The sequence below is a fragment of the Dunckerocampus dactyliophorus genome, chromosome 1 (genome assembly GCF_027744805.1).
Source record: "Dunckerocampus dactyliophorus isolate RoL2022-P2 chromosome 1, RoL_Ddac_1.1, whole genome shotgun sequence".
NCBI lineage: Eukaryota > Metazoa > Chordata > Actinopteri > Syngnathiformes > Syngnathidae > Dunckerocampus > Dunckerocampus dactyliophorus.
In genome coordinates this window covers 1846819-1874481 of record NC_072819.1, presented here as the reverse complement: position 1 = coordinate 1874481, position 27663 = coordinate 1846819, and the positions used below count along the sequence as shown (strand labels likewise).

The 27663-nt window shown below is 45.6% G+C and overlaps 1 protein-coding gene across 1 annotated transcript; it reads left to right on the top strand.

The window, feature by feature from the left end:
- The first annotated feature begins 12405 nt into the window (after positions 1–12405).
- On the top strand, positions 12406–27663 carry LOC129177549 (sodium/potassium-transporting ATPase subunit alpha-1). Its single transcript, XM_054768793.1, has 23 exons — positions 12406–12579; positions 12824–12937; positions 14536–14595; positions 16662–16763; positions 17435–17536; positions 17622–17735; positions 17796–17930; positions 18014–18131; positions 18202–18470; positions 18539–18847; positions 19243–19377; positions 19552–19744; positions 20495–20670; positions 20765–20901; positions 21573–21723; positions 21805–21973; positions 22054–22208; positions 22816–22939; positions 23040–23185; positions 23283–23413; positions 23525–23626; positions 24455–24546; positions 27503–27663. The coding sequence occupies exons 1-23, from the start codon at positions 12568–12570 to the stop codon at positions 27529–27531; spliced, it is 3075 nt and encodes a 1024-aa protein (XP_054624768.1). The 5' UTR covers positions 12406–12567; the 3' UTR covers positions 27532–27663.

The window sequence follows — 27663 nt, the reverse complement described above, 5'->3', positions numbered from 1 at the left end:
TTTCCTTTCCTGACTTGGTGCTCTACGCCTCACGGCAGCAATGCGCCCCCTTGCGCAAAATGGGTCCTCCCATGGACCGTGGGGCTCTAAAGTGCACGTTTTGATTGTCTGGAGGGGCGGCCTTGCTTCTCAAGGTAATCTGGCAGGTTTTCTTAATCCCAATATATCCAATTTAAGATTAACCAAGAATATAGTTTTAATCAGAATGCGTTGGCTCACCGTATGCCGACTTGAAGACACTTCTAGGCTTTCATCCGTGGGTGAACCCTCCTGTCGTGACCGAGAGCGGATCCAACCTGAAAGTTGGATAAGGAGCCCCGTTGGATGAAGTGTTGTGGTTTTAGTGCCAAGTAAAATCAAACGTATGAGAAGTGCTGGATTACATGAAGGTGTTTTCTACTGCGGCACAATGAACCTCCCGTCAGAGAATATACTCCCCCTGGGGCCTCGCCTCCCCCTCACCCCTCGAATTTTCTGGAGCATATTTTGTGGTATTTTCTCCTCAATAGGCCAGCGGTACCAGGCACCGTTCAGGGCCTGGTACCGCTCCATGCTCACAACGTGGAATGTGCCAGTTTTTTATGATAAATGGCACAATTAAAAAAAATATAAATCCAGAAGTCAAACCCACAACACACTCGCTCATTCGTCCAACATTTGGAAATCATGCGCGTCACTCGATGTGACCACGCCTCTCGGAACGGCCACTTTGCACAAATCAGTCGATTCCAAATAAACCTGGAAATAGTTCACAAAGTCAGGGAAATTGCAGTAAAAGTGCCGGGACAAGTAAACGGGGGACAGGAAGGCTGGAATGGACGGTGTGAGCGCAGGCTCAAGTCCAGCACGGCCCAAACGGTGTAGCGTGAGTGCACCCTCACTGGGGGAACTCATCACTCCCATTTTGCCTTAAATAAAACTCTTGTTATCTTACGACGCCTCCCCTGCCGTCTTGCCTGACGTCTGCCTCGTACCAGTCTTTGCCAGTATTTCCTTTTATTGTGGTGCAATGTAAGCGGGACCGCAGGCTGAGTGTATTGGACGGGGGCATGTATGCATGCGTCATTACGTCATGTGTAGAATGCACAATGAAAAGTATCTGTGTAATCCCGGTGTTGATCCGTAAACCCAGCATGTGCACATCTGGATGTTCAGCTAAAGTGGTGTAGCACGTGACACTCACTGTATCGCCTTCTGAACCGCTCATTCATGGTTGAAAATGCCCAGAGCTAATTTAGGAAGGAGGAGGAGGCTGGAAGCGAGTCTCTCTTAATGGTCCGACTCTTAAGAGGCGGGTCTTTGTCAGTTTACGCTTAGCCAACGTCTCCTTTGCTGTGTGTTTAGTTTACAGAAGTTCAGACGATGTCCCTCCTTCTTTCCTTTTGTCTTTCCCCTCCCACAGTACACAATTCATAGTGTGTGTGTGTGTGTGTGTGTGTGTGTGTGTGTGTGCTAGTAGTTTTCCATGAGGGAAGCTTGCAGGGCCCAGGGGGAAAGTCTTACACGGGGGGGGGGGGGAGTTGGCAAAGGAATTTTCAACTTCTGTGTGTGCGTGGAAATGTGTTGAATGAAGACAAAACGGGAATAAGGGAGTAAGCAGCATAACAGAAAACTCCAAACCATGAAGGGGGCTTGGTGTGTGTGTACAGGAAATGACTGAACGCTAATTGTGCAACGGCTCACTGACGTCACGCCACGTCTTGTGCTGACATTCGGCAGCAGCGGAAACTTTATTAGGATGTATAAACCCGTGAGAGACGAGCGAGCGCAGGGCAGGGGAGGAGATAGAGAGCACGGTTCAAATAGAAAGGACGTCACAGGGATGAAGACGCCGGACGCAAAGAGGAACGAGGGCACGTTACATAGAAGGATTGGGACAAGGACAGATAAGGTCACAGGATGTACACATCAAACCTCGGTTTTCGTACCCCCAGTTTTTGTGGGATTCAGTAAATGTTGGCTAAAAATGTCCCTATCGTCCAAACGAAGTAGTCAGTCTGCACACGTATCATTCCGCAAGATGCATCCGTGCGTTGGGGACTCTGTGATGACTGGGTCACGGTTCTTTTAGAGTAGGAAGATGAATCATCTTTAGGACACACACAGAAGGATCAAAAATGATTTTTGTCTCCTTTCAGCAGTGGTTCTCAGCTGGTTTGGCCTTGGGGGTCCACCAGCACCCCACAATAAATTCCAGAAAATGTTCAACTCCAGATGTTCCATCTAAAGGGAGGGTTTGCAACACATCGTGAGCTGCAGCAGTGAGACGCTGTCTCTCTTTATAGCGCGGCCTTCTCCAGCAGATATCTGCAGCTGCGTGTCGGACGGACAGCACTCGATGTCCTTCCCCTCCAGCTCAAACTTGACAAAGTTGCCTATAAACATGGCGTGCACCTTGTGGCCCTGTGCGAGGTGCATTCACGGGCATCGGGTCATTACATCCTGATTTGTTTTGCCCGGGCAAAGACCCGCAACCCACTGAAAATGGCTCTGCAGCTGCTATAGTAGTGCTCTGTAGTGAATTCACGTTTCCCTTGATAATAGAAGGTACCGAGGGCTTGAATCCCCACTTCCTTGCTAGCCGCTTGACATTCGTCTTCACCCCGGCTCGGCCGCCTCGATATCCGTGGGTAGACGGGGAATCACACTGGTGCGGGACATCGCTCTCATGGCATGTAAAAATGTGCTTGAATAAACAAACGGCCTAGGCACCCAATGACTGGGGATGTCAGCATTTGGGGGCTCCCTCATGGGCTTAACCAGCCGCTTAGGGTGCAGCTCACAATGAAGGGACCTGAGTGTGTGCGCTGCGTCTCATGAAATGCTGTCGTCACACATGGAGTTATCTGATTGGGATTCTGTGTCGCAATGCTCTTTCCAAGGACGAGCACGCATGTTCCTCCTCTGTGTGCGGAGACTCCTCCTCCACCTGTGCAACCTCTGGCTGACCTTCTCTCACCTTGCTTGTGACAGTTTGCTACCATAGCGGTGTTAGCAATGGCAACAACGTGTTGAGGTTGCCTCAAGAAGAACCTCTTTACAAGATATCTTTGCCCACCAAAGGCAGCCATGTGACGGAACAAGTCAAGGTTTTGGGACATGTGTTACATATTAGCTGCCTTCAAAGAGCACATGTTGCTTTCATGTCCCCTTCTCGCCTTCTCTGGCAAGTAAATCTGAACTTTGACCCTGTTCAAGAGCTTAAATGGCGCCCTGGCTATCTCTCACAGGCGGCTTCGATTTTTGAAAGCTCATCACTGAACTGGACTCATTCTGACTGCCGCAATTTTAGTGCTGCTCACCTTGTGGCTCCACAATAGAAGCTCCGTTGACATTGTAACCAAACCTGTCAGCCCTTCCGTAGTTGTCTGCATTTTAACTTTGATGGGGGGAAGAAATCCACTACTGCCGGAGGAGCTCAGCTTCTGGTCCGCTCGGCAGCACTCGAGAGTGACGCTTCCTGTACCTGGTAAAGTCGAGACCAGAATTGTTCTTATTTTCCCGGATTTGACAGGTGTGATTGTGATCACCCCCATGCAGGCAGCTAGACAAATACTACCAGCCCGGGGGCTGTTATGAATAACTGCCTAACCTGCTTGACGAGGATGTCCTCCTCCATTACTGTATTAACCATTATTTGGACTCCAAGTACATGCTGATATTGGCCAACTCTCAATATCCGATTCCGACATCATCCGATACCGATATGTGTAGCATCACATATCTCCTGTCATGGAATTAACACAAATCTGGAGCAATTTGTAAAATCAAGTATGAGTAATTCTGTCTGATAAAGCATGACTTGAATTTTAATTTGCTACCTCATTCACTTCTCTACGACCAACATCAAAGAAGTTACAGATTTTATCCCGGAAAATAGTCCCTTTGGTTCCCATTGCTTTGACATTGACTCGAGACAAAAGCTGTGATCATTTTTTAGCATGATTTCATCTGACCCATGTGTTTGAAAGGCTTAAAAGTTGTACTTAACTTTCCAAGCATTCTTTTGACTTGATGTGGTCCAACACTCAATAGAAATCCGGGGTGTCATTGGACCTGGAACTAATCGCTACGTCACAACATTGGACAAGAAGGTGTTCATGAAGGCGCCCTCTAAACGAGTCGTCTCAACACAGGAAATGGCCTATTATGCAAATGTGTTCTATGTAGTCATTTAGCAGCGACTTGCAACTTTTAGGACAGCCAGTAGCTACCACACTTCCTGAGGAGTTGGTAACCCTCAGCACAGGAAGTGAACAAATTATCAGTAAACGCTGAGACATGGACAGTAAAAATATGAAGTGCCCTGCGATTGGCTGGTGACCAGTCCAGGGTGTAGCAGCATATATGCAGATACAGACAAGAACATCTTGATCATCATGATTGGTTCATGTAGTTCCCACTTATAATGCCTTCCACTCTGTTGCAGATAAGAATATACACAACAGAGTGGGAAAATATTCCATTCCTACCAGCATATTTGTTTGTGTTGTTGTTGGTTTCTGTTATAGTTTATTTTCACATTTTTAGTTGGCATATTTTTTCATATTACTATAAATCTATGATTAATAAATCATTCAATTCATCAACAACTAGAGGCCGCACGGTAGCCTAGTGGTTAGCATGTGCATGTTAGCATGTTAGCATGTTGGCCACACAGTCAGGAGATGGGAAGACTTGGGTTCGAATCTCCGTTGGGCAACTCAGTGTGGAGTTTGCATGTTCTCCCCGTGTGTGTGGGGGGGTTTTCTGGGTACTCCGGTTTCCTCCCACATTCCAAAAACATGCATGTTAGCTTCATTGGAGACTCTAAATTGTCCATAGGTATGAATGTGAGTGTGAATGGTTGTTTGTCTATATGTGCCCTGCCATTGGCTGGACACCAGTCCAGGGCGTACCCCGCGTGCCCGAAGGCAGCTGGGATAGGCTCCAGCATACCCCCGCAACCCTAATGAGGATATGAAAATAGAAAATGGATGGATAATCAACAACTATTTTGGGATTCGGTTAATCCATTCATCCGTTTTCTCGGGTTGCGGGGGCAGCAGTCTCAGTAAGGAAGTCCAGACTTCCTGGTCTCCAGCCACGTCTTCCAGTTCCAACGGGAGGACACCAAGGCGTTCCCAGGCCAGCTGTGAGACATAATCCCTCCAGCGTGTCCTAGGTCTGCCCGGGGCCTCCTCCCGGCTGGGCATTCCTGGAACACCTCACAAGGGAGGCATCCGGACTAGATGCCGGTCACGACCCAAAGCTCATGACCGTAGGTGAGGGTGGGAACATAGATGGGGGGGTAAATTGAGAGCTTTGCCTTCCGGCTCAGCTCTCTCTTCACCATGACGGTCCGGTACAGCGACCACATTACTGCAGACGCTGCACCGATCCCCCTGTCGACCTCACGCTCCAACCTTACCTCACTGGTGAACAAGACCCTGAGATACTTGGAACTCCACCACCTGGGGCAGGACCTCATTCCCAACCCGGAGGGAGCAATCCACCCTTTTCTCACTGACAACCATGGCCTCGGATTTGGAGGTGCTGAGTCTCATCCCAGAAGCTTCACACTCAGATGCAACCCGTCCCAGTAAACGCTGAAGGTCACAGCCCGATGAGGCCATCAGGACCACATCGTCTGCAAATAGCAGAGACAAGCTTCTAAGGCCCCCGACCCGGACTCCCTCGATGCCTTGGCTGCTCCTAGAAATTCTGTCCATGAAATTTATGAACAGAATTGGTGATCGATTTGATTAATAGTTTTTTTCAGAATGTAAATATTCTCCGATTCCAGCCTCTCAAATGTGAATATTTTTTAAATTTCCGTCGTCATCCGTGAAAGCGGACCTATTATCGTTGTGATAAGATATTCGCACACATCAGCTTTGACTTGGGAAAAGTGGTTCATATTGATTTGTTTACCGATTACTCGATTAGTCGAAACAGCAAACTTCAGGTTAATCGACTCAAAGACAATAATCGTTAGTTGCAGTTGTTAGTTGTGTGTGATCAACCTGTGATCATCAACACTCACTACAGCCCTAATGAGAGCGCCATACAGTAAACATGCAATCTTCTTCTCTCCCCCCGACCATCTCACCCTCATTCCTCTAATTGCAGCTATATAATCCTGTGGCGGATTAGGGGGCTGCGACGGGGGCCGCGTGTGGTCTGTATGATGGGTTCACATTCCATTCCCTTTAGTGCACTGTTTGAAACCATCAACAACCCAAATCCCATTTGCTCTCCCTTTGACGCTCAGAAGCGGAATATGTTGCAGTGTCAACGGCTGCCGTACGTTACACTGACCGGTAATACGCACGCCAAGCTAGTAATTGGCCAGAAGTACTACAAACATTCACCAACTACTTGAGAACGTGGGATCACTTTTCACAGTATTTCTCCTGTTACGTTGGTACGTCGGTTTGCAGTGTTAACTGCTTCCAGAAGGTCCGAAAACTGAAACATAGAAAAACCATAGCAGTTTTCACCATAGGAAATCACGTTGATCCGAGGCAAAATTGGGGGGAAATGCGAAAACCGAATCATACAAAACCTGGGGCGTCCTCCATCCTCCTGTGACCACGTGGAAGCATCCTTGGGCAAGATACCCACCCCCCCAGTTGCTCCTGAAGCGTGAGTACCTTGAAGGTGTAAAAGTGTTACACAAGTGAAAGTCCATTAAAACAGTGGTCCCACAGATCTCCACGGACGGGTGGGGGAGGGTGTCCAACATTATAGCGATCTAATGTGTCCTATTTATGATGTATTGTGTAAATCTAAGACAATAACAACATCAAATTAAAAGCACAAAATGAATACAGACCCACCAGCCACCAGTACGAGCCTGGACTTTTTTTTTTCGGAGCGAAGATTATTACATTGCTGTTTGATGTGTGTGGTAAAAGGCAGTGTGCTAGCATGAATTACCAACAAATATGCACATTAGCACTCAGTAACAACATCCAAACGTGCATGCATTCCCACATGGTATCAACAATGAACGGTGCTCTCAAGGACCCATGATGCCGCTCACAACATGCAAAAAATATGGGATTTGTAACTATTATTTTTTAAATAAAATAACAGCCCATATTTCCAAAAGTGATATGCATTTACATAAAATTTGATTATTAGTTATTAGTCGTTATTAAAGTTTTGAAAGTGTTTTTTCAATTTCTATCATTGCACCTGATAGCTTACCGCCCCACGGACCGGTACCGGTGGTTGGGGACCACTGCATTAAAATAACCATTTTGGTAGGATGTCAAGACTTATTGTACCAAAAGACAATTTTTGTCCTAACCAAACCCAATGAACTGGAATTTTGTACTAATAAGTCAATGAAACACAGGAACAGCTAAGCTAGACGATCCCTCAGGCAGGCAGTAACAAACGCCAGCCCTGCAGTTGCAACCAAAAAATGTGGTATTCAAGCAATGATTTTGCAGTTGGTGTACTTGTCAACTGTAGCAGTTGATTCACATCTCAAGCTAATCCACGTTCACGTTTGCAAATGGTAGAAACCATTAGCATTAGCATTTGTGTCAGCGCGATATCAACCCCAAATAGTTTTGTTAGCATTTGTTCTGCGTGTTTACGTGTCTGCGTAACAACCATTTCACAAATTTTGCAAAGAAATACTGTTACAAATCCCGCCCAAGCCACGCACGCCCCCACCCCTCACCCCCCACCCCACCCCGTCTGTTCTGATTATCTTCGTTTTGAGCCAACACCTGGACTTTTGACCTTTACAGGCTTCTATTCATTGCATTACCATTTCCCTTGCAGGCCTTTTGGGAAAAAAAACTGCCCAAATCTCTGCAATGTCTCCATCCATGCCAAAACATTTTAAACCCCGATCCAGCCTTTAGCCAAACAAGAGCCGACATACACATTCCAATATTTTTCCAGCCAGAGACAAACACACGGGCTGGGAATTTAGAGCAGTCATGTGAAGTCTCTTTTGAAGGGAATTTCGAAAGCACTGCATAAGAAAGAGAAGACGGTTCACACGTAACGAAGGAAGAATACTATTTAAATGCATCCAAGCTGTCTGGAGCTTCTCAAGAGGGTCGAACTTGTGTATCTTCTTTAATTACAATTTCCTTTACGTTTTCTAAAAAGCATACTTGACATTCACCGAGCATTTTTAGGTTTTTAGAAGTTGAGAAACACATTGCTCTCATGGGTAAAATCCTCAGTTTTCGAACGCTCTGGGTTTTGTATGATTCGATTTTAAATAAGTCGCCATGATGGCCAAAGAAAACGGTGCCCGCAGTTTGATAAAGAATGTTTTATTGTTTATTTGACGTCCGGATAGAGTGTTTGTTTTGTTTTAGCACGTGTGCTAATTCGCAGCACTTGTCCACGGGAGGCGTTTGAAATGATGAAAAAGTAACAGGAGTAAAAAGAGAGAAAAGAAAATGCAGAAAATGCACTAAAGCTTTTAAATCAAACTGAAGGAACTCATTGCAAAGTACGAAGATGGCCTCCACCCCCCCCCCCCCCCCCCCCCGTCCTCCTGCTCCGTTTCTCTTTTTTAATAAAGGTTGCAATTATTTTATGTATTCATCTGTCCATTTAATTCAGCATTTATAATTATTTGGCCTGGTTTTTTGCATGTAGAACTATTATCGTTCTGGATGAAAAATACTTTTTAGTGTTTTTGGGAGTCAAAATGTTTGGAAGCCCGTTTCTGCCACGGAAAGAAAAAAAATATACCAACGGAAAGCCCTCATTATGAGATAAAAGGTGAAATTATGAGGAAAAGTCACAATTACGAATAAGGATAGTCATAATTATGAGGTAAGTCATAATTATGAAATGGGACAGTCATAATTATCAGATTAAAAAGTCAAAATTATGAGATAGGATAGTCATAATTATGACAAGTCATAATTAGGAAAAAGGAGAGAAATATAAGATAAAAAGTCAAAATTAAGAGAAAACATCATAATAATGTGATAGAATATTCATAATTATGAGATAGGATAGTCATAAATATGAGTCACAATTATGAGATTAAAAAAATAAAGTCAGAATTATGAGAAGTCACAACTAAGGCGGAATTTTGAGAAAAAGTCATTAATATGAGATAAAAAGTCATAATTATGAGATAGAATATTCATAATTCTGAGATAAATCATGATTATGTAATGGGATAGTCATAATTATCAGATAAAAAGTCACAATTACGAGATAAAAAGGTCCAAATTTCAAGATAGAAAGTATATAATTATGAGATAGAATATTTATAATTATGAGATAATAGGTATTACAAAGTCGTAGTTATGATCAGAAATATGAGAGAAGAAGCTGCAATGATGAGATACAAACTCTGCATGTGCGTCTTCACTGGAGCCTTCATCACATGGCGCTCACCACATGCACACTTTGTATCTCATCATTTCAGCTTCTTTCTCATATTTCTGATCATAACTACGACTTTGTAATACCTTTTATCTCATAATTCTGACTTTCTCATCATTGACTTTTTATCTGATAATGTTTGGTTTTATTTCCTAATTAAGACTCACAATCCTCACAATCATTCCAGGGGATTGGACTCATCGGGCTTACTTTACTTCCTACGGGGGGAAACAATGCTTCGGTTTTTGTCGAATTTTTGGAACAAATGATAAATGAAAAGTGAGGCACCACTTGTTAAAAAGCGCCCCCGGTGTTTCAGCAGGGAATTGCAGATCAGACACTCAACCCTGACAAACGTGCAAGCAATAGCAGCCCAGTGGAAGCTCCCTTGTATTGAGAACAATGGCACGGCCTGTTTGCAAGCACCAAACATTGTGATTTGAGATGGGAGTCACGAGTTTCCTCTGCAAAATCGGTGTAGATGTTTGCCAACGGAGGAGGAAGAATGTCATGCCAATATTCCCCTCGTTTGCCAAAGTTTTGGGCTTGCACTGAAAGCATAAATTGTAGTCCCAAAGCAAGATGCTTCTTGAAGCGTTATTCCATTGTGTGCCATGCGCTGCTTCAGGGGGCTAATCTGCTGGGATCAGTCAATCAGTGTCCAGCTTCTATCACACGGCCGTAAAACACAGCAGCTACGGTTTGATGATTAAACGTTTTCAAAAGGCGACATGCTTTACTTGGTCCAAAGTTCTAAACATGGCAGAAGTTGAATGAAAAAGCTTTTTAAAGCACATCGTGGTGCACGATGGCCGTGGTTTACGCCAATGAGCTTGCAAAGGGCACGTCTCACATGCCAGCCTCGTGTGGAAGGCTTTGTTTGGGGTTAAACAAGCGCCACATCCGTCGACCGATGACAAAATAAAGCAAAATGATGGTTTTGCTTACTGGAGTGAGAGCTTGGTTCCCCAAGACGAAAAGCGAGGAGCCTGCAAAATGTCAACAGTGCTGTGTTTTCAAAGAGGGCGGGGCTTCAGTGCACGTTTGTGTTAGTTAGCATCCCAAAGAGCGCGTTGGGAGTTTTCAGAAACCACAAACCGCTTTCAGCACGGGTTGCTATTGTTCTGCACCGAGCTGCTCTTACAAGATTTAGAGCTTGAGGTTTTTCGAACCATTTTGGAACTGAGCTGCTTCCCTGAGGGGCGTTCCCTCTATCGCTTACATCGGTAGCCTTTCGGTGGGTTTGTGTTGTTCTGGAGTACAAAGGCCAAAAACTCCCTACCCTGAAGGCTCTAACAGGTTGTGGAGCAACATTAGAGTAAAAAAACACGGAGCCCTCCCCTCCCCCCACCCTCCCTGCCCCGTCTGGTGACTGTAAACACTTAGAAGTTTACTACAAACACATCCAGCCACCCCCTCCCGACATGCTGACAGCCAACAAGGGCAACCCTTCCTCCTCGCTGAACAGGAAGAGAGCTTCTTGGTTTCATAATAGACTCCAGGGTCACTTCTACCTTCCCGCTAAGATAACAGAGGCTCACACAGCCGCCTTTGTTTGCATGTCATAATCAAACAACAGCATCTCCTCTCTCGTGTGTGGAAACACTCAAGGACGTTTCCACGATACAACGTGGCTCAGTCATTCATTAAAGTGTGCTCTGTTCAGCTTTATGGCCTCCCGCTCACCAAACCCTTCACTTCCTGTACACATTTCCTGCTCAAGCAGCAGCTGAACTTGTCAAACATTCATCCCAGCCCAAATGGTCTCATGCTGCTGTGCGAAAGTTCAAGGTTCCTTCTAACATTTACAGGTCTTATACAGGACCGCTTGAGACGTCCCAACCATTTGACTTTCCCTTAAGCAGAAGACCACAATCAGGAATTTTCAAAGGTCAGCTTGACCCCTTACAGTGGTGCGAAAGTGTTTGCCCCCTTCCTGATTTCTTGTTTGTCACACTTGAGATCATCAAACAGACTTAAATAGTAGCCAATGACAACACAACTCCACACAAAATGCACTTTTTAAATTTATTATTAAGGGAGAAAAAAAATCCAAAGCTACATGTCCCTGTGTGAAAAAGTGATTGCCCCCCCTTTAAAACATAACTGAGATGAATTGAGATCTATCAGTGTGTAAAAGGTTATAAAGCCATTTCTAAAGCCTTGGGACTCCAGCCAACCACAGTGAGAGCCATTATCCACAAATGGCCAAAACATGGAACAGTGGTGAACCTTCCCAGGAGTAAGGAAAACAAAAAAACATAGCGACAGTAGAATGTGGTGGTGGTAGTGTGATGGTCTGGGGCCTTAAAAAGGCGCTTCATGCTGGAAAAGCCTCCAATGTGGCTGAATGACAACAATTGTGTAAAATTCCTCCCCAGCGCTGGAAGAGACTCATTGCAAGTTATCACAAACGCTTGATTGCAGTTGTTGCTGCTAAGGGGGGCCAACCACTTATTAGCTTTAGGGGGCCATCACTTTTTCACACAGGGACATGTAGCTTTGGATGTTTTTCCTCCCTTAATAATAAAAAGTTTCATTTAAAAAGTGCATTTTGTGTTGAGTTGTGTTGTCATTGGCTAATATTTACATTTGTTTGATGATCTGAAACATTTAAGTGGGACACAAAGTAAGAAATCAGGAAGGGGGCAAACATTTGTTCACGCCACTGTCATTTCAGCATTCCACATTCCAGTGAGTCTTTAGTGTGACCTCTGACCTCTGAGATCAGACAGGGAAAGTGGTCTTGAACCAGCTTCTCACCTTTCGTCCCTTCAGCCTTGTTTGGTTCAGTGGTCTTTTGCCTTCTACTAAGCTTGGCCGCCTGAACACCAGCACAAAATGAGGCCTCACTTGCTTCACCAAAGACTCAGGAGCGAACGAAGGACAAGTTTCTCCCCACCCCCACCTCAAAACGCCACCGCTACTACTCACCTGTTGGGTTTCAACAACCCCCACCCCCTGACAACTGCCCCCCTCTCCCACCCTCCAAACTCCTCCCCCTCTCCGGGCAGGTGGGTATAAAGGTATGCTAATGTGAGGCAGCCTATCTTCTCTGCTTGGGCGAGAGAAGACGTCGGGCTTGCTGAGCAAGAGTGAGAGAGGGGGAGAGAGAGCGTGTGGGTGAGAGAGCGCAAGAGGCGGAGTAGGAAGGTTGAAGTTAAAGACAATTGGATTGACTGTTCTCAGACTTGCGTTGCAACCATGGGGCTGGGAGTAAGTATTGGAACTGTTGCTCGCATGCTTTGGCCTACTTTTGTTCCAAGTTGCTGAGTTCAGCTGGAGATTTTCGGTTGTGCTTGTGCGGGTGTTCCAAAGTGTTTCCTGACTTCAGCGGCCAATTCTGACAATAATTAACTCTTGTCTGACAGCATGCTTAGAGTAGCACAGGGGAAGCTTCTTGCGTGTGGGCCTCCTCCTTTCAGAGGCTCATGGTTTCATCCTTATCTCTTCCATCCAGAGAGGGAAGGATGCGTACAAACTGGCGTCAACGTCCGATGGCGAGGACAAGAAAGGCAAGAAGGGCAAAGCGGACAAAAAGAACATGGACGACCTGAAGAAAGAAGTGGATTTGGTGAGTAGCCGGCCCGTGAGATGGCAGGAAAGGTGCGTGAAATGCCGTGACCTCGCTGACCGTATCTTGCTGTAAGCATGACCCCCTACTCTGAGACTGTGGGCTGCCGTCGGTCGCCGTCACGGCCTGGACAAACACTTCGCTTTGACCTCATGGCGAAGTCACATGAATGGAGGCTGTGTGCCCTCGATTTCACAAGAGCTGCTTTTTCAACTGATGCAAGCACTTTCACGTGTTGGTCGTTCCGGGCTGCTAGTTGTTCAGATATTTGACGGGAGCCGAGATAACCGTTCCAAACGTGCTCGCTTTCAGTGTCGCCACAGCTATCTGCATGTGATAGATCAACAGTTCACGTTCAGCGACACAAGTGCACACAAACACACAAACACACAAAATATCCTGTGTGGAAAGAGTCGCGGTCAGGCACAATTTCTGTTAGTGTCAGCATTTCCTGGCTTGAATATGTTGCAGACGGCGGTCATTTGTCAAGGTCATCAGACAGTCCAGTAAGAAGTTCACCGTGGAGAAAAAAAAGTAAATGTTTAGTGGGAATACACACTCAAGTGACATGTCCCAATCTGCTGTCTTAAGTAGGAGGAGCTCCTCAAGGTTCTGTATTTGTTCTTTAAGGGTAAATAAAGGTCAGTTTGACCTTCTTCAGATACAACGGTGTCTTTGACAAGGTCAGGTCACATTTCTACTGTCAAAGTGGGATATTTCTTTACATGTTATCAACAAATACTCAAATTATACTTGATGTTTTATCATTTCACCGAGCACACGAGACTATTTGCTAATAAAATTCCCATTTCGGTGAAACATTAATGATTGTGGTAACAGTCTGTCCCAAACTCGAACTCTACAGTCGTATCGCCACTGAAGGACAAAGCGGTGCCATAACAACCGGCCTGTATCAGCGTGGCGTCATCTTGAATCCTTACAATTCTTCACTCAGGCTTTTCCCAAGAAACAACGGCCACGTTTGTGAAAGTGTTCAATCTGTTAATGATTATTTTATCATCGCGCAAGCAACACTTTAAAGTGTCAAAGTCCTGCTGTGGACAATAGAGACGGTTCCCGTGGCGACACAAAGGGGGATGCATGCATATTTCCAGTAATGGCACTGCATAGTTTGATTTTTAAAAAGAATAAATTGCCGCAGTGCATGCAAAATGTCATTGCCGCTTCTTCGTGTCGCTCACTTTTAATTCCAAACGCATTGGCTGTCATGTTTATTTTGCGAGGCAAATACCCGAAGCACTAGAGCATCAATGCTGTTTTGACTCTTGGTAAATGTCAAGCGCACAAGCCGTCTTCCAGCACAGGAAACATTCTTTAGGGGACGCTAATTCACTTTTTCTGGCGCCCATGCTGCACAGCGCAGCGCTTGCAGTCTCGCCCACGTGTTACATTTTTCAATCAGCGGCAGACACTTTTACTCAAATGTCTGCTCGGACTAATCTTTTGTGTTGCAGCGTATATATCCATAATCCCCAACACACGCCATGATTTTTGCCTTGTCATGAATGTTTTTTAATCTCCAAAAGGGATTGGAACTCCAAAAAATATCATCTCTCTCTGTTTCTCTTCATCTATAGGATGATCATAAACTCACCTTGGATGAACTTCATAGGAAGTACGGAACCGACCTTGCCAGGGTGAGTACATGGGAGGGTTCTTGTACTGGGCGCCGCACAAGCAGAGCAGATGAGGTGCAACAAGCACTTTTTAAAGACACTTCCTGGCCACATGTGTCGGTACGGGCGTACATTGGCGCACAAGACCTTACCAACCGACACCAGGGCCGAATTGCCCGTCAGGGGACGGCTGTTTTAAAAATGTGCATTCATTTTTTGCTGCGTCTTGCCTTGATAACTACGGTAACTTAACTCCCCCGGGCCGTTGTAGATACGACGCCACAGAGGGGGTGAGTAGTTGGCACAGTCAGGGCCGCCCCTCCCTACACACGCATTGCAAAAACTGAATTTCAAGAAAGTAAACAAAAAGCATTTTAAGCAACCTTCTTTTTTTTTCCTATAAAGAAAAAAATATCTTGTTTTCACTTGAGAAAAATAATCTTATACTAAGAAAGTATTGCTGGCCAATTCTTACGAAGATATTTTTGCCAGAAATTAGTTCCTTTTTCTAATAACAAGATCAAAACCTTATTTGGATTATTCTTCAATAACAGATTAAAATAGATTTGTCTCAAATTACAAATATAACTGTTTTTTCAACTTTCCATCCATGTAATTTGCTTCATGCTTGTTGAAAAGCGAAGAAGCAACCAACATAACTAACATGCCAACAAGAAGGGGTGTTAGCTGCACGGCCGAGTGGATAGCATGTTGGCCCCACAATCAGGCAACCTGGGTTAAAATGCCCGTCGGAACAACTCCGTGCGGAACCAGCACACTCCCCCTGTGGGTATTTATTCTCTGTGTATTCTGGCTTTGTTCCACATTCCAGCAATATGCATGACAGGTTAAGCGGAGACTCTAAAAATTGTCCATAGGTATGATGGTTGTTTGTCTCTAGGAAAATCTAAAGCATAACACTCCTCCATCTAGAATATGTCGAAGCATTTTGCATAAATCTAGCCTGAAAATAGCAAATGTGATCTGAATTTAGGAATCTTATAAGAGCATTTGGCTTACTTCTTAGCTTGCAATAAGAACATTTGACTTAGATCTCGCTATGTGAGCTATTATTTTAGGACTCATTATATTCTTCAAAAGTCACAAGACAATTATTCTAGTCATAAGAATCACAGCCAACTTACCCAATTGGTGGAATTTATTTGCTTGAAATAAGAAAAGTGGTCTCATTTGAATATAATTTGGGCTTCTTTCAAGTATGGGTGTTTTTGCAGTGTGTGGGGGTGTGGGGTGGGCTGTCCCATTTGGCTCAAGGGGGCGCATTCTCTGCAAATGCGCAAATGATGCGTAATTGCAATTACAGAATTCACCCACTTTCCTTCGAGCAGCCTGAACAAAAAAGTCCCCTGTCGAGGTTTTGTCCCAGTCCACCCCGCACTGACACGGTTAGTGAGGTATTCATTAACAAAACGTTTATTACGCTGGTTGTAGTTTGCAGTGGTGTAGAATTGCAATGCCTCATACTGACGGCTGTTTCTAATTAGCTGCTCTCATGCTACTGAATAGTAACAACGCAGTGTGTTTCAGGTATTGAATAAATCAGCACTGTACCTGTTCGACCATGTCAATTAAAGATTGACAAAATGATCTTTTGTGGTGCAGAAACAGTACAGTTGTACATAATGTGACGTACAATGAAACCATACTGTGATGACGGTAGATTTCATATTTGTTTTCAAGTGATCCGTGTATTCGTGTTGGTGAAGAAAGCATCAGCGTAAGGGCGATCCAGATCCCGTTACAATGCCTCACACTTGACTGATGCTGATTATTTGCTGAAACCTGATCTGTCTACGTTTGGCCCTAAACAAAGTCTTCATTCTCATTGACTCTGTCGACTCCCACATGGTGGACTTTGTGAAAATATGTGACCTTGACTTTGTCTGAGTACATACTGTTCACTGAAAACACAGATACTACCTCTTCCTTGTCTTTACCGCAATAATATTGGCCTGGTTATTTTTGCATGTAACCAAACATGAATCATCCACTTCTAAAGCACATGTACACTCACTCACTTCAAGTTCTCTCTATTGCACTCACTAGTGTATTTGACTCCTGTACAGGGTCTGTCCTCCTCCAGAGCAAAGGAGATTCTGGCCCGTGATGGCCCGAATGCCCTCACCCCTCCACCCACTACACCTGAGTGGGTCAAGTTCTGCAAACAGGTAGACCCGTTTTCCATTCATTAGTTGAATTAGTTGAATCCACCCGGTTGGAGGTGGACCGGGGTATCGGCGCAGCATCTGCAGTACCGGACCCGCTGGTGAAGAGAGAGCTGAGCCGGAAGGCAAAGCTCTCAATTTACCCCCCCATCAATGTTCCCACCCTCACCTATGGTCATGAGCTTTGGGACATGACCGAAAGAACGAGATGGCGGATACAAGCGGCTTAAATGAGTTTCCTCTGGGGGGTGGTTGGACTCACCCTAAGAGATAGGGTGAGGAGCTCGACCATCCGGAAGGGGCTCAGAGTAGAGCCGGTGCTCCTTCACATCGAGAGGATCCAGTTGAGGTGGCTCGGGCATCTAGTCTGGATGCCTCCCTGGTGAGCTGTTCCGGGCATGCCCGGATGGGGGAAGGCCCCGGAGCAGACCTAGGACACGCTGGAGGGATTATGTCTCACAGCCTGCCTGGGAACGCTTTGGTGTCCTACCGGTGGAACTAGAAGAGGTGGCTGGGGCGCGGGAAGTCTTCCCTACTGAAAGTGCAGCCCCTGCAACATGTACCCGGATAAACGGAAGAAAATGGATGGATGGAGCTTGAATAGCGCTTGAATGGAGCTTGAGTATTCGCCATTCCACCACATTCATTGTGAGGCCTAAATGTCTCCTTGCCAGCTCTTTGGCGGTTTTTCCATGCTCCTGTGGATTGGTGCCGTCCTCTGCTTCCTTGCCTATGGTATCCAGGCTGCCTATGAAGACGAACCTGCCAATGATAACGTAAGGCAGCCTATGGGAGGGTGTGATGGGCCTGTGCGGCATTTGTTCAACACGCGCAGTACTTTTGTCACTTTTGTCCTTGTAGTTGTACCTTGGAGTTGTGCTCTCTTTTGTTGTCATCATCACTGGCTGCTTCTCCTATTACCAAGAGGCCAAGAGCTCCAAGATCATGGAGTCCTTCAAAAACCTGGTCCCACAGGTATGCCAAGATATTTCAGCAATGCGTCATTTATCTGTAAATATACTCCTTATTCTATAGCAAGCCTTGGTTATCCGTGACGGGGAGAAGAACAGCATTAATGCTGAGGACGTGGTGGTCGGAGACCTGGTTGAGGTGAAAGGTGGTGACAGGATCCCTGCCGATCTGCGAATCATCTCCGCCCATGGTTGCAAGGTCATTTTCTCATAAATGATTTGTTTCGAACATGCATGTCCCTTCTTTGGATTGTTTGTTTTATGGTGGTTTTTATCTTGCAGGTGGACAACTCCTCTTTGACTGGTGAATCCGAGCCACAGACCCGTACTCCAGATTTCTCCAACGACAACCCCCTGGAGACGAGGAACATTGTTTTCTTCTCTACCAACTGTGTTGAAGGTATTGCTTATGAAAAAATACCAACATGACATATTTGAATTTGTAATGACTTCTAAGAACCTTTCCCCAGGCACAGCCAGAGGAGTCGTGATCAACACCGGAGACCGCACTGTCATGGGTCGCATTGCTACACTGGCTTCCAGCTTGGAAGGCGGCAAAACTCCCATTGCCGTTGAGATTGAGCACTTTATCCACATCATCACTGGTGTGGCTGTATTCCTGGGCGTGTCATTCTTCATTCTCTCACTGATTCTTGGGTACGGATGGCTGGAGGCAGTCATCTTCCTTATTGGAATCATTGTTGCCAATGTGCCGGAGGGATTGCTGGCAACCGTCACTGTGAGTCTTGCTGTTCGATTCTTACTTCTTAATAGCTTGAATGCCGCCATAACACCGGATGTCTCCAGGTATGTCTGACTCTGACTGCTAAGCGTATGGCCAAGAAGAACTGCTTGGTGAAGAACCTGGAAGCCGTCGAGACCCTGGGGTCTACGTCTACCATCTGCTCAGATAAGACAGGCACCTTGACCCAAAATAGGATGACAGTGGCTCACATGTGGTTCGACAACCAGATTCACGAGGCAGACACCACAGAGAACCAGAGCGGAACATCCTTTGACAGGAGCTCCGATACATGGGCTGCACTGGCCAGAATTGCTGGACTCTGTAACCGCGCTGTCTTCCTGGCCGAGCAGTCCAACGTTCCAATCCTTAAGGTATCAAATCCTTTAGAAACCTTCACTGAACGTGTTGGTCTAGTTCACCGCTTCAGCTCCAACAGAAAACTGAATAATTGACCACTGGTAGAAGATATCAACAAGCTTTGTTGTATGCCATATTTTATTCATCAGGTGAAAAGGGTTATATCCCTGACTCATTCATAATTCAGCAAAATTGGGAGAGTAATTACTTTCTTAGCAGTATGAATAGAATAAAACAAAATTATCAACTGCACAACAACGCATTTTTGAAGAGCTTTTGACATCATTTTAGATCATAAATAGCGTTTGTTGCTTGGCAGATATGTGGGCCAATTTGGCACTGAGCATTCATCAAACTGTGTCTCTGTGGCATTCGCGAGTGCGCTGATGTTCCGATTTCCAATTGACAGAGGGACGTAGCCGGTGATGCCTCTGAGGCTGCCCTGCTGAAATGTATCGAGTTGTGTTGTGGATCGGCCAGTGGTATGCGAGACAAATACAGCAAGGTTGCTGAAATCCCCTTCAACTCAACTAACAAGTACCAGGTAAACAGCAAAAACACTTACACGGACTGCTCACTTATGCCCTCTGGTGGCTGTATTTTCCATGACATAATAATGTGGGCCAATAACGCCCATCAACAGGACAATTGAAAACTGCAATTTTCCTGCCTCAGCAACAAAAAGCATTTTCTAATAAAGCATATGTTTTGTTGTCAGCTTTCCATTCATAAGAACTCCACTCCAGGGGAGACCAAGCATCTGCTGGTCATGAAAGGAGCCCCCGAGAGGATTTTGGACCGCTGCTCCACCATCATGATGCAGGGCAAGGAACAGCCTCTGGATGAGGAAATGAAAGATGCTTTCCAGAATGCCTATGTTGAGCTCGGAGGGCTTGGAGAGAGAGTGCTGGGTAAGTACTTGTTAAATCCTAATCGTTTTGTCTGGAATTGACTGTGGACAACGGCTACAACTAACAATTATTGAAATAACTGATTAATCGGTCGATTATTTTTTCGATTAATTGCCGAATGTGATTTTTGAAAAAAATGTCCACCTCTTTATTCAGAAATAGAAGATTTGAACGGACAGTGCAAGGTTTCCGCTTGAACGTTCTGTTAAAATCATGTTCAATCGTAAAAAATGTAAATGTTTGTGAAATAGCTTCAGTAAAACAACAAATGTACACAAAAATACAATCATGATCATTTTCTTAGTCAATTAATCTGAGGCTTCAATTAATGGAGGAGTCGGCTAGGCCACAAACCCCTACAGTTAATGGTTGGCTCTGCAACATATCAGAAAAGATCACTGTTTTCCCAAGTCAGAGCTGATATCTGATATCATGTTTTGGCTGAAACACAAAGATAATAGGTCTGCTTTCATGGATGACTAAACAAATTAAAATATATTGACATTTGAGAGGCTGAAATCGGAGGATATTTACATATTAAAAAAAAAAAAGATTGATTGATTACTGAAATAGCTGTCGAGTAATTTTGGAATCAATGAACCATTGATTAATCGATCAATTGTTGCAGCTCTACTGGAGACCTATACTTTGTGTGGTGCGTGTTCAGTGAAGTGGGTGCAAACCTGAGCCCTGTGATTGCTCGGTGATCTGGATGAAAAGAAAACGTCTAAATGATTTGCACTTTTGCAGGTTTCTGCCATTTCAACCTTCCCGATGACCAGTTCCCAGAGGGCTTTGCATTTGACACAGACGAGGTGAACTTTCCCACTGAGAAGTTGTGCTTCATTGGCCTCATGTCCATGATCGACCCCCCTCGTGCTGCCGTGCCAGATGCTGTTGGCAAATGCAGAAGCGCTGGAATCAAGGTCAAATTAAACCTGAGACTTGAATTCATTTGCATGTGAATTATGTCTATTTTCAGACCCTCTGACAATTTTTTCCCTTCTTCTCTTTCCATAGGTTATTATGGTAACAGGTGATCATCCAATCACAGCCAAGGCAATTGCCAAGGGTGTAGGTATCATCTCCGAGGGCAATGAGACGGTTGAAGACATTGCGGCTCGCTTAAACGTTCCAGTGTCAGAGGTCAATCCCAGGTTTGTACGCACCTCAAACCTTGTTGCTGAGTATAAATATTGATCAAATATCTTTAAACTACACCCTCCCTCTCACCCTCCCTCTGAAACTCAATCAGCTAAAAGGCTTTCAACCCCTGATTCGGTGCAGACAAATACATGGAGACAATCCCAAACAAGTCCATCACCGCTGCGCCTTCAGAATTTATAACTACATTGGCTCCTCTGTGTGCAAAATATTATATTGTCTTAAACTATTCCAAGATAAAGCTCTGCAACTGCCTCTGAAACGCCTGCTAAGTGATAAATTGCGAGCGTTTAAAAGATTGCTCTCTAATACATCAAGCAGTCATCCTTTTTGCTGCCTGGACTAGCTCCGCTTTCCCCTTCTTACTTATATATTTCCCCAATCATTGTTGGACTTTAATCCATGCTATTTTTAAATTGTGCTTATTTTTTTCTTCCCATTGCACTTTATTCCACTGACAACATGGAAATGGCAATTCTCTGTCAAGCATTCAGTGTACAGCAGCATGTCCAGCCCCACACTACACAAGAAAAGCACTCCTGTGAAGGGAACTCCAGAGACAGGAAAAATACGAATAATCCCATCAAGCAAACTCTTGTCAGAATGGGGTTGAACAAATATCCACTGCAGCCTTATCCTCATTTTGCTGTGCTTTCCTCTTCAGGGACGCCAAGGCCTGTGTGGTCCATGGTGGCGAGCTAAAGGAGATGACCTCAGATCATCTTGACGATCTTCTGAGTCACCACACAGAAATTGTCTTTGCCAGAACCTCACCACAGCAGAAACTAATCATCGTGGAGGGCTGCCAACGACAGGTCTGACATTCAGACCCGTGCACAACAATAGCTTCTCTTCAAAATATGCTGCCAGCTCAACGTTTTGCTGACTCTTCAAAGGGAGCCATTGTTGCTGTGACTGGTGACGGTGTCAACGACTCTCCAGCTCTGAAGAAGGCTGACATTGGTGTGGCCATGGGGATTGCTGGATCTGACGTCTCCAAGCAAGCGGCTGACATGATCCTGCTGGATGACAACTTTGCCTCCATTGTTACAGGAGTGGAAGAAGGTAACATGGAGCTTTTAAAGTGCACGTTTAATCTGGTACGTCTGTGATTAATAGACGTGTGTGTGTGTACCGTTGTATAGGCCGTCTGATCTTTGACAACTTGAAGAAGTCAATTGCTTACACGCTGACCAGTAACATCCCTGAGATTTCACCCTTCCTCCTCTTCATCATTGCCAACATCCCCCTGCCTCTGGGAACTGTCACCATCCTCTGTATCGACTTGGGAACTGACATGGTGGGTTTACGACATTGTATTTATCCACTTTGGCGGCTATTTTGGTGCATCTGTGCGAGTGTAGGTTGGTAAACCTCATTCGCTGATGCCTTAAGAGTTGCACTGGATGTTGGGTTGACAGCCCTGGCTTTTAGCTTGATAGATAGTGCTCTCGACTCTGTCTGCGGACTGGTTGGAGCCTGGTTGGAGCCTGGGCGGAACGTGGATCTGGTGATCATGTAATGGTGGTAACCCACGCAGTCTGGACCTGCACCCGCCGAGGTTCCAGTCCACTGATCCCCACTGAATAAAGCTTAACAAGCTAAAGGGCGTGAGGTTTACCATTGTACTTTTGAACAGCCACAGCAGCTGGCATCCGTAACACTAACCCCCCTCAAACCTCACTCTGATCCGAGTCATGGCACCAATGTGACAGCGATCACCCGTGCAGTCTGGCCCTTAACCAGCTGGGGCTCAAACCCGGGTCCACCGGTCCCCAGTAAATGAGAGTTGAGCAGCGCTCGCTGACAAGCTAATAGCTGTCAGCTTGTCATTCAGCGTACTTTTGCACAGCCACACTAGCTGGCATCCATTACACAGACAAGTAGCGTTGTTTGCGACCTCCCAGATTCCTGCCATCTCCCTGGCATACGAAGCAGCCGAGAGCGACATCATGAAGAGACAGCCCAGAAATCCCAAAACAGACAAACTGGTGAACGAGAGGCTCATCAGCATCGCCTACGGACAGATTGGTAACTTTTCCCCAGAACTTGAACACACATCCTTCCACTTCCATTCAGCTGTTTGCTATTTTGTTGGTTCCAAAGTCATGAGCTCTGATCCTCCTCCTAGGTATGATGCAGGCTACAGCAGGCTTCTTCACTTACTTTGTGATCCTGGCTGAGAACGGCTTCCTGCCCATGGACCTGCTGGGCCTTCGAGTGCTCTGGGACGACAAATATGTAAACGACCTGGAGGACAGCTACGGGCAGCAGTGGGTCAGTGATTCACACAGCAATCAGTGAATCCAGAACCTATAATTGCAGATGTGGTAGGAAAGAGTTTAAATGCCACTGTACATTTTCATCAATTCAGACATACGAGCGCAGGAAAATAGTGGAGTTCACCTGCCACACGGCCTTCTTTGCCAGCATTGTCATTGTGCAGTGGGCTGATCTGATCATCTGCAAGACAAGGAGGAACTCCATCCTGCAGCAGGGCATGAAGTATGTCCGTATTTCATTTTAAAATGACTTTAGCGGAACGTTATTTCTTTAAAAAAGCTATTTTTGGCCAGTTAGCCCTTGCTAAACATCAGCTTATGTTTTCCTCAATAGGAACCGCATCCTTATCTTTGGACTGTTTGTGGAGACCGCCCTGGCTGCCTTGCTGTCATACTGCCCTGGCACGGACATCGCCCTCAGAATGTACCCTCTCAAGTGAGTAAATATGCACACACAAATATGCACATATGACGTTATCACGTGAGGTTGACAGATTGGTGCACTTTTAATCTGTTGAGTTATGCGTTCCAAATCGCACCTAAATTTTGTCGGAGGTACATTTTGGTGTGCTACCATTTCCAGGTCTGAAAGGTAGGTATGCTGCCCTGCAGCGAGAGTGAAGTCTCAAATGTACAAGGTTACCACCCCAGTGACGTGGCCATCGGATGCAATGGGGTCCATATGTAGCGCTACTTAAGTTATCATAAGCCAGACCATTTGTCAAAAGCATGTCTTGGTTTTCGTACTCTGCCTCAGTTATGGTATGGTGAAACATTGCCAACCATCCACCCGGAAATCATTGTCCCCCAGCTCCGTTGCCCCTATGATGTCATCACCGGTTGACTCTATAGTTCTTTGCTAACTAACACAGTTCTACAAGTTTCTGCTGTTTTTGAACGAGTATGGCTGTACTGCAGTCCTTATCAAAGTGCTGGAAGGTGAGAAACACTATTGAATTCAAGAAAAAAGTAATATATGACTGACCCTTTGGAACGGATGAATAACGTATTACAATTAGACTGTTTTTCCCTTGACAGTCACTTTTGTTTCACATTTGTGTTCCATCTCCTGCATACATATTTTTTAGCATGAAAGTCCACTTTCTTGTTAGACCAGATGAAATATGTCATGTGATATTTTCACATCAGAGGGAGGGCGAGTGAGGGGCAGACCTAGAAAGAAGCAAAGGCATGTCAGAATCGCACCTGACTCACCTCAACATGCTGCACTTAACTCCTCCTGTCTGTCTGTGCATCACCTCAGGCCATGCTGGTGGTTCTGTGCCTTCCCATACTCACTGCTCATCTTCCTCTACGATGAGGCCCGAAGATACATCCTCAGACGCAACCCAGGCGGTAAGACACTAGCTTTTTTCCGTCAGTATCAGTTTTATGGCGTTCAAGCAAGGAAGTCAGCTCCTGGGGTGGCAGCGAAATCTTTAGTAGTTTGGTTCGTTCTGCAAAATCAACAGGAGAATGCAGCAGGGCTTTTTGTGCTCAAACCCAACCACGACACGTTGCTGTGGTGGGCTGGGGTGTAGCGTCGTCCCTTGTTTCTAGCGGTTAATGGGTTCCGAACCCGACCGTGATGAATGAATTTCCGCAATAGAGGATTCAATGTCCATCCATCCGCCCGCCCGCTTATCCAAGGTCGCTTCACGGGGGCAGCAGCCAAGCAGCAGCAGAAATTCTGTCCATAAAAGTAATGAACAGAAGGCAAAGGGCAACCCTGGCGGAGTCCAATCCTGACTGGAAACGGGTCCGACTTATTGCCGGCAATGCGAACCAAACTTACATCTGTCTTACGGGAACAAACAGCCTGAATTAGGTGGTCCAATACCCCATATTCCCGGGGTACTCCCCACAGTATTCCCTGAGGAACACGGTCGAATGCCTGCTCCAAGTCCACAAAACACATGTGGACTGCTTGGGCAAACTCCCATCCACCCTCAAGGACCCTGCCGAGAGCGTAGAGCTGGTTCCGTGTTCATACATGGAATATTTTCATCGTTAGAGCACAGAAAACCCGTTTACCCGTTTTTTAAAATACGTTGTTTAACATTATTAGAGTCCTGTAGACAAGAAAAACACACCTACAGTCACCTTTACACTCCTATTGGCCAGTGTTTACGTCACATTGCACAACTCTTACGCTGCCGGGACTAGCGAGCTAACAAGCTAACAAGCTAGCGAGCGAACCAGTTAGCCTCGAATTTATTTCTTCTAAACTTAAGAAGCCAAAAACTTACCACAATACAACATATCACTCGTATTTCAACATGCTTTGACTAACAGACCGCAGTCTACCACGAAAATGCGATCATTCATTCATTCCCGAAAAACGGCGACATTCCGATTGAGCGATAATGGAACCGCAATATTGCGAGGGCCGACTACGTGGAAGAGCCGTGCGATCCGAAAGGCTGTGAGACACAAGTCTGGGTCAGTAACGTCGGCTGCTTGCTACGTGTTTCCTCCAGCAAAGCTTCACAGCAAAAGGGAGGAAGGCTTTGGACTGGTAGATGATGAGGATGTGCACAATGAGCACACGTTTAGCGCTCAATGCCACACTGCGGATCAGTGAGCTGCGGCAGATGGTGTGGCCTTGTGGGATTTGAACTCTCAACTCTTGCTATTGTTAATGCTGGATTCCACCCACTTGACCGTGCTGGGCCTGCATGCACATGATATCATGATATCCATGATCCAGCTGCCTGTCTGCTCTGTGTCCAGCTGAGATCAAGTCCATCCACGGTGAGCGATGTGCCACTCAATACCACTTTTTCATGTACCGGTACTGATAATGCAACGCTGTATATCGAGCAATCCCGATACTAATCTGATACTGATAGATTTGAATGCAAGTACGTAACTTGGAGAAAAAAAGAAAAACATTCTAAACAAACGTTCTGCTCCCGTGAAGGAAGAAAGGAAATTGCCCACAACAAATTGCTCACAGCGTGACTCATGTTTGCGATCACGCCGTCATCCTGCCCCCTTTTCATTTCATATATTTGACCTTCCATGAAAAATGATTTCACAAAGCTACACAGAAAGGAACGCTACACCTAGCGTTAGCTTTTCCAAACTTCAAAACAAAAGCACAGCAGCGGCAGCTCCAATATGTAGCGTTAGCTTTCGGTGGTGGCTAGCAGCTAGCCGGTGTGGTGAGGTGAGGTGTCCCGATAGCAGGGACGTAGTTCTTGTGCGTAACAATGTTAATAACAACATCTTGGTTAATATGCAGGTCACATGATGTGAATTTTGTAGTAAAAACTCTGATTTTGGGAATAAAGTCGTAAATCTATGAGAATAAAGCGGTGCATTTATGAGAAAAAAGCTCGTACTGTTACAACATTTGCCCGAGGCCAACGGCCACGGAAGTCTTTCATGTTACGACGGAAGTTTGAGAATGAATTCGTACGACTTTATTCTCAAAAAGTAAGGTTTTTTTCCCCCAATGTGACCCTGATACTCCGTGGTAGAATCGGTGCGCCGCATCGCGTGCATTCTTAGCTGCCTGTTTTTCTATCTTTCGAACGTACAGAAAAGAGTCATGATTCCGAAAGGACGAACCTTTCAGCCCTGCCAGCTGTCAGTCTGCTCGGCCTTTCACGGATAATGGCGGCGGCTGCGCCGAAGAGCCTCTCGTTCTCCACGCTTGTTGAAGGCGCACAGAAGACAGCTTTCAAAACAGCAGCGGCTTGAAAGACTTGCTCACCTTTCTTTTTAGCGATACATGAGGGTAAAAAGTCTGCGTAGCCTCACCGTGATGCTTGGCAGGACGCACAGCTGACATGACAACGGCGCTAGCTAGGCGTGCTATGGACTCTCCTCTCTTCAGCGAGAGCACAGCCGCCCTGTGGAGAAAACTCATTTCGGTTGCTTGTACCCGCCATCTTGTCCTTTCGGTCACTACCAAAGCTCATGACCAAATGGAATCACTTGCCTTTCCAGATTGAAGGTTCTTGGTCTGAAGTCGTTACTGTTTTATTGGGTTAAAAATGACCAAAAAGTACTTTGCATCAAGATGGAGAAAAAAAATGTAAGGCTATCAAATTAAATCAAAAAATCTGGCATTGGCTATCAGTGATCCACAAGTCAGTGATCCACAAGTCAGTGATCCACAAGTCAGTGATCCACAAGTCAAATGCCACATCCTCCACATCCGCAGCAGGACTCCTCTTGAAATAACCGTCACGGCACCTGTGGTTGCACTCTTGCTGAGTTGATGCTGATTTCCAGAATCTGAACTTCAAGAGGAATCTACAAAGGCGGCCGAGCGGCTGATTGTGTCTGCTTTGATTTCCAGGCTGGGTGGAGCAGGAGACGTACTACTGATTCTCCGATGGACATCGTTTGCTGCCATGTTTCATCCTTCTCTGAGGCGCCAGTCAGACGTCAAAATCCTGGATAAATGAACATCTTGATCTACATGTCAATAAAGCATTGCCCAGCTATTATATAAAACAA